The 8,245-nt window shown below is 39.4% G+C and overlaps 1 protein-coding gene across 1 annotated transcript in view; it reads left to right on the plus strand.

Annotated features, from left to right (window-relative positions):
• LOC124146647 overlaps positions 1-6,015 on the plus strand; it is a 41,936-nt gene extending 35,921 nt beyond the window's left edge. Inside the window, exons 11-15 of the mRNA XM_048403726.1 lie at positions 839-996; positions 1,681-1,874; positions 2,628-2,709; positions 3,522-3,631; positions 5,158-6,015. Coding sequence (XP_048259683.1) covers positions 839-996; positions 1,681-1,874; positions 2,628-2,709; positions 3,522-3,631; positions 5,158-5,181 — 568 coding nt within the window. The 3' untranslated portion in view covers positions 5,182-6,015. The remainder of the gene's footprint in view (positions 1-838; positions 997-1,680; positions 1,875-2,627; positions 2,710-3,521; positions 3,632-5,157) is intronic.
• Positions 6,016-8,245: the final 2,230 nt, after the last annotated feature.

Consider the following 8,245-nt stretch of genomic DNA (forward strand, 5'->3'; position numbering starts at 1 on the left):
TCTAATCTGTCAACATTGACAATCAAAATAACAACTGTTCACAATCACAACAGCACAAGTAGATCTAGAGGTCTAATATTTTATTGGAATGCATTTGAGTCCATTACAATTTACATCAAATACGCAACTGATGCAAAATTCTGATTTGTTACGATTGTAAATTCTCAGTAGGTTACAATTTGATACATTATATCAACATATAAATTTAGTTAGTTTCTGACATATATCTAGATATGGTCAAAAGGTCAATATTTCGACTTCAAATACAACCCACAAAGTTATTTAAACTCACAATAAATAGTTTGGCTTAATGGTGTGTAAACAATGAATTATTCTTTACAAGATCTCAGTAGCATTTGTATTAAGTCTGTTCAGCTACCATAAACTGCACTGGGAGTTACCAGGTGGTCATGGATATTTTAAATTGAAATCACAACAGAACGGCCAGACTCAACTTTAAGGAGACCAGATAACAGTAGAATAGTTTGTCAATGATAAGAATAAGAATAATGTTCAATACTTACAATAAATGTGCCGGGATGGTTAAATTGACACAGTTTGTCCCGATTGCGTGCCTTGTTGACATCTCCATGTGTTTCATGTGCTATCCGCCTTCACCTTCTGCTCTCCAAGCCTCGCTTTCAAACCAGAAGTAGCAACGTGTGAAAAAGGTCAATATAAGTGCAATAATCTTGGACTCGACATTAAGCCTCATTTCACCTCACCTGAGACAAAGACTAGGGTTACCGTTGACTGCCCCGAATGTTCAGCGAATGTGTAAAGTCTCAAAGACCGAGGATACTCTGTTTTTATAATGAGTGATACGTGCATTCTGCAGTTGGGGCATCTGTGATGTGGAAGACTGCTGCAGTGGCGCCCTCTATCTGGCCGAGAAGAAGCGTGTGGACGGAAAGCGCCTCTGTATTGATGGCGGGTCGGCTGGGGGCTACACAACACTTGCTTGTCTCACTTTCAGGAAAGAAGTTTTCCATGCAGGTACAACATGTTCAGTGTCCTCCACACGAGAGTTGAATGTCTCTTGATGCAGGAGCAGCTTTGTGCTTAAAGCATTTCCTCTTCATACAGGAGAGGGGGCATAGGTGGCCCAGTCGTCTAAGGCGCCGTGATTCGCTGTGCAGAGTTGTGTCCCTTGGGCACGCCAGAAACCTATGATTGTGGGTTCGAATCCCGGTTCGCCCCGATTATGTTTCTAGGTTTGTCAGCACCATACCTGTGCTCGTGGGTTTCACTGAAGTGGTAAACTTCTGAGACCTGCACCACTCCGGGCTTTCCTCCCACATGAAGCTGACACGCTGTGATATAACTGAAATACTGTTAAAAGCGGTGTTAAACCCAACTCACTCACTTATACAGGAGATCCGGGTTGGGTTCATGGCATGGGTACAATCCAGGAAGCCCATTTTTGGTGCCCCTTGTGATATCATTACACCGTTATATCATGGATAGAAGAATATATTACTCTGAAAACATTGTACATTTTGCGTAACATTCATTTGAACAATTAAAGCTTTGCAAAACTATAGTAATTGATAAGTGAAGTGTACATAATGATGTTTGATAAAACAGATATTGATTGGTTGGCATAACTGTAAACGGTATTCGGCCAATTTTGTTATTCCCTTGTTTGTTTCCATGAGTATATGCCTGTTATTAAATCAGGTGCAAGTCACTACGGTGTGGCCGATTGCCTGGCGCTGGCAGAGGAGACACACAAGTTTGAGAGTCGCTACACTGACACATTACTGGCGCCATTGACGGAGTCGGGCATCAAGCTCCTCAAGGAACGGTCTCCAATAAACTATGTGCAGAATCTAAGCTGTCCCTGTGCCTTCTTCCAGGGAGACGAGGATAAGGTGAGCTGGGATCTGTCAGAGGCTCTGCATCCACTGTTTGAAATAATAACCCAACAAGACAGTCGGGCAGGTGACCCAGAAATGTTGCCTGCCCATCTTCAAAGTTACCAGCCCGCATTCAGACGATATAGAATTTAAGTGTATCCTTGTGCAGTGTCTTCGAACCCCTAAGAAATACTTATGTTTATGCGTCTTAATATCAATCCCAATACACTAAAATCAAGACTAGATTGGCCAATGAAAGCGTAGTTACTTCCTTTAATAATGAATTGCCGACGATAGTATGAGCAAAATCACAAAAAGAAAGAGAATATCGTGTCTTGATTCAGTCGAAATAATGCAAACAATTACAAGAGAATCTACAAGGAATACTGAATACATAAGTAGTCTTAAATTTATCTGTCAGACAGTCGGCCAGTGTCTTCGTGTCACCCTTATCTCATGAGATCGTTTTGACATGAACAGTCATGCTGACATTACTTCATCATAAAGTAATCATGGTGTAGGTTCCCTTTTCCAAAATATTTTGACTGAGAATTGTGATGAACCGATATCTAATTTGTATGTTTATCAATATCATGTATGTACAATGATGAACTGGGGTCAGTGCTTTTTTATTGTTCGGGGACTGATTCCCAGACAACTGGGCTTAAAGCACTGGCAGCAGTTTGAGTTTCAGACGAGACACCATCCCATTGCCTGATAAATGCTTGACTTGACTCAAGATGAAGACCCATGTTGGTGTGTTCACAGATTGTGCTTCCTAATCAGGCCGTCATGATGTATGAAGCAGTGAAGAAGAAGAAGCTTCCCACAGTTCTTGTAATGTTTGAAGGTGAGGAAGTCCACGCTGATGCTAATGTGAGTCTCATGCTAATGCAAGTCCTAGGGCTGGGATGAGTAACTCTTGTACTCAGGTCAGGTGGGTCTAGAGTAGGATATGGGTAACCACAGGACTACCCGGCCCCATGGTTAGTCACGACATACTGTTTAACGACAATAACATTAAAACTCTATGGTTACACTACAAGTTGCTAATGTTTGCACTTCTAGGTCTATGCATGCATTCCCTTGACGTTTATATGAGTAAACATAAAGCTTCGATCAACTTCAGTGTTTGCATGATGAGATGGTTTTATAGGTGTATCTGCATAGTTTTTGCAATTGCTGCAGTAAAAGAATTCCCATTCAGATATTTTGTACCCAACTCTTGAGACCTGTAGCCCAGGTGGGGCCGAGTACTAGGTAGTCGGGTACCTGGGTAGTACCAGTAAATTTGAAGCTATCCCAGACCTAGTAAGTCTGATGTTTATAAAATGTATAATGTTGAGTTCAAATTGAACCTCATTGATATTTGCTTTTTCTTTGCTTTTTTTCACCCCTGCTCAAAGTGATTGTACCCTGATGGCGTGGATCAATGCTCAACATATCATTCACATGCATGCACAAATGAGAGACTCCGAGCCTATCAGTCCTTGTTTTATCCCCTTAATGCCGAGTGGCAGGCAGGGTGCCGTTTTTAAGACATCTTTTATGTGTGATGTGGCCATGGGATTGTACCACCCACATTCTGCTCTCTGGGCAGACACCCTATCCACTATCTAGTCTCTTAGTCTGGATCTCCATGACTTCACTTCTACTCCACAGGTGAGCAACATGGCTTCAGGAAGGCTGAGAACATTCAGAAAGCCTTGGATGGGGAATTCTACTTCTTTGGCAAGGTGTTCGGCTTCAAGCCTGCTGATGATCACTGCAAGGTAAGGACATCCGCAACCACCAATAGTTGTGAAGGAATTACTTTTCATACATCTTTTGGAATAGGTCCCCAGCAACCTATGCTGGTCGTTAGGGGCGACTATATGGATCAGGCAGGGATCGTTGCTCACGGCATCATTCTATCACTGGATTGTCTAGACTTGATAATATACAGGCAAACATCTCCATTATGTGGAGAGTTTCAAATTTCATAATTTTGTCATAATGCATGGTATTCATATCAGCTGAGTGATCTCATAAAAGGGAATCAATAAATATTCTGCAGCCAATTTATAGCTATGTTAACTGTTACTTTCAAAAGAAACTATTTGAGCTCATCCATTTTGAACACAATGCCATTTAGAGTGGTTAAATGTAACATGTTATATTTGGGATAACACTTTCTGAGTAAAGTTCAGATTCTCGTACGTTTTTTGGTTGAGTCCCGTCTGTGATTCAAACCTACACTGCCAGATTGGGGCACCAATTTTCACTTGTCAGAGGGGTACACAAAGTACGTGATCTCGACTACCAGTTGTCACTTTAATTTTTGTGGAAACCTCAGTGGCTGAGTGGGATAGATCGCTGACTTTGTGTGCTGGTGATTAGGTGCCTCACTCTGGCAGTGTGGGTTCAAACAGGTACGAGAATCTGTACTTTACTCAGAAAGTGTTATCCCAAATATAACCTGTTACATTTAACCATTCTCTAAATGGCATTGTGTGTTCAAAATTGATTAGCTCAAATAGTTTCTTTTGAAAGTAAGTTAACATAGCTATATGTAACACCTCCTGTACTTAGTTTCCCATGAAGGAATACTGGTGTTTCTAAGTTACCTGACGTGAGTGTGTCGCAGCACCAGTATTCAAGCAATGTTACAACACCAAGGAATGAAATTCACACATTGGGTCTAACCTGGGTCTCCTGCAAGATGATTTGGTTGGTTGGTTGGTTTGTTGTTTAACGTTGCACTCAGCAATATTCCAGATAAAGACGGTGGTCTGTAAATAATTTAGTCTGGACCAGAAAATCCAGTGATTAATATCATGAGCATCAATCCATGCAATTGGGATCGATGACATGCATCAACCAAGCCGAGCAAACACTGTTACTATCAGGCTACTATCCTACATACCAGGTGACCAAGCCACTTTGAATGGTCCCCCAATATTGATCACAGTTTGGTCACAATCAAACAGCATTTAGAACAATGAGTTGTAAATCTCAACACTCTCCCAGGCAGATAAGGGTTTGTTGACCACCCACATTACAAAACTAACTTTACAGTATTCTACAGGACTACTTGCAGTAAAACCTAACACATCCTTCAAGTATTAAGACTCTTTTGGGACCAAAATAGAAATAAAAATCTAACTTGCTCTGATTTGACCTGCTAAACTTTGGTGAAGATTTGTCAGAAGGAAAATCAATGTTATACCTCATTTTGGGTCATGGATCCATAAAACGAGTACTTGCCAAATAAGTTCAAGAAAAGAACATCTGACATGCACATTCTTTTTTCTTGCAGTTGGATATTGACAATATGAGTTAAAGGATGTCCCTACAGATACATTATGGTAGATGCAGTCCGGTCTACCTTATCTCTGGAACCATGGAACCTACTAATGGATGTACATACTGGGACCTGCACCAAGAATTTGCCTTTGGCAGAGAATATTGGTCATGACAGATAGCCGTGATCATAATATTGCTCAAATACGTAATGATATGTTATGCTTGTCATGAGATTGTACATGTATACACTGGCTTAGCAATATGTTTTTGTCAGAGGACTAGTATAAACCTTATTTCAATAGTCTGTGTTTGTAGCTTGTCTTACTTGAAGACCATTTGTTTACATTTTCTGTCTTATTTTGTTCAGTTCAGATCAAAGATGATTACATGGATAGTTTTCTTTCAATCAAGGAAGTATTGACAATATGGACCCAGTACCATATTTGCTGTAATAAGCTGACCAACTGCATTGAGCCAAAAGTCACATAGACGACATGGTTTTGCTTTCACTCACAATTTTCACACAAGTACAAAGATACACCTGTTCTGAATGACACATGAATATTTCATTTGTGCTTCAAATATACTGGGTCCATAGTCAATCCTTCCAGATGGAGGTAGTACATGCTCATCCTTCCTTAAAGTAATTTTAGAAATTTTCATTTAGTGACACGAAGAAATAACTCTCCAAGGGTCCACAAATCCATTAAGGTGAATAATATTACTCAGGATCATATGTTACTGAAGCACCTAATGATGTTATATAAGATTGTATATGTATACAGAAGTTTAGAAATATGTTTTAGTCCAGAGGACTAGTGTAAACCTGAATTGTAGCTCGTCTTACTTGAACAAAACTATGTGTACTCTGTTTACATATTCTGTCTTTTTTGTTCAGTTCCAATTTGTAGCAAAATTGAAGGACTGAGAACTGGTTCAGAATTATCAGGCCAATAAAGAAGCATCAATTCACAACAACATTGCTCAGCTTTGATTACCAGCGAATATTGTAAGCAGTATAGTGTTGTAGATATCAAATCTATCAGAACATTCTTCATAATTCAAATCATAATACTTGCTTTGATGGGGGTAAAGTGTTGTAGATGTCAAATCTATCAGAACATTCCTCATTATTTAAATCATAGTACTTGCTTTGATGGGGGTAAAGTGTTGTAGATGTCAAATCTATCAGGACATTCCTCATTATTCAAATCATAGTACTTGCTTTGATGGGGGTAAAGTGTTGTAGATGTCAAATCTATCAGGACATTCCTCATTATTCAAATCATAGTACTTGCTTTGATGGGGGTAAAGTGTTGTAGATGTCAAATCTATCAGAACATTCCTCATTATTCAAATCATAATACTTGCTTTGATGGGGGTAAAGTGTTGTAGATGTCAAATCTATCAGGACATTCCTCATTATTCAAATCATAGTACTTGCTTTGATGGGGGTAAAGTGTTGTAGATGTCAAATCTATCAGGACATTCCTCATTATTCAAATCATAGTACTTGCTTTGATGGGGGTAAAGTGTTGTAGATGTCAAATCTATCAGAACATTCCTCATTATTCAAATCATAGTACTTGCTTTGATGGGGGTAAAGTGTTGTAGATGTCAAATCTATCAGAACATTCCTCATTATTCAAATCATAGTACTTGCTTTGATGGGGGTAAAGTGTTGTAGATGTCAAATCTATCAGAACATTCCTCATTATTCAAATCATAGTACTTGCTTTGATGGGGGTAAAGTGTTGTAGATGTCAAATCTATCAGAACATTCCTCATTATTCAAATCATAGTACTTGCCTTGATGGCAAAGACCTATTCTCAATAACAGTAAGGTATTCAAGATGGTTGTTAAGTCCATATAGTTGTTTTTATCTTCTTGAAGTAGGTACATGAAATGATTCAAGCTGATAACATTTATTGGGCTGGAGATACTGAGTCAAGGTTCATCTTTGGACCAATCATTGCCTTCTCATGGTGACCTGGCTATGACCTTGACTTACTCAGCGCGATCTTGGGATTGTAGAAGTGCAAACATAACTGGCCACAACAACTAGTGAGCGAGTTGGGTTTAAAGCAGCTTGGAGCAGTATTTCACTTGCCCCTATCAGCTTTACTTGGGATTTGGGAGGATAGTGCTTACCTGGTCTAGCACAAACTTGTTCTCCCCTAACAGTGGACAGATCACCAGATAACACAAACGCCAATCATATGAAGCTTTCCATGTGGCCCTGAACCCGCCAAGACATCAGACCTCTTCTGTTCTTTACCGACACTGATAGATGGGATTAGTGTCAGTATTTTGAGCAGTTGCAGAAAGTGGTAGTTGAATTGTATTTACACCACACAATCAATCTACTATATTTAAGCAATATCACATCCCCTTTTAAATAATTGGGTCTAGGCCTGACAAACCAGTGATTTATATGAGCAACATTATATTTGTTGAAAGGGCAATGACACACAATCAACAAAGTCACCCAGCAAGACTAAAATTTTGAGGGTTCTTCCAACATTGGCTGGGGGACCTAGGTACCCACCGAGTGCCAAAAGTACATGAGTTAAAGAAACCTACAAAAACAGGTACGATTCTAACGCCAAGAGAAGGGTCAAGTATGATATGATTATGAAAGTATGACAAGTGGATTTGGGTAGTTTAGGAACCTAAATAGACACATATCTTCTAAGGCCACTTAGCAAATCAAACCATTAAGCAGAGCTCCAGATAAGCTTTTGGTGTTGTGGGTATTTTACCCATGCATTTTAAAATCATTGGGTATCAGTAATTCTATCTGGGTATTCAAATTTCTGTTACCCACTATTTTATATACATGTGCGTATTTAAGTTAAATATTTAAAAAAACTATTCATCTTGTCCCTGCAAACTGGTGTCGAGTGGGTTTGAGAGCTCTATAGGACTCAAAAATACCACGATACTTCCACAAGAAAGTGTGATGGCAAATGATCATGATATAACTATCATCGTGGAATTTGGCAAGGTTGACGGAATGCCCCTTTATAATTTCAAAATAAGTTGGTGATTTGCTAATCAAATACGCAGCGTTAGTGCACAATATTTTGATGATACACAC

The sequence above is a fragment of the Haliotis rufescens genome, unplaced genomic scaffold, assembly GCF_023055435.1.
Source record: "Haliotis rufescens isolate VD_foot unplaced genomic scaffold, xgHalRufe1.0.p SCAF_3, whole genome shotgun sequence".
In the NCBI taxonomy this organism is placed as follows: Eukaryota; Metazoa; Mollusca; class Gastropoda; order Lepetellida; family Haliotidae; genus Haliotis; species Haliotis rufescens.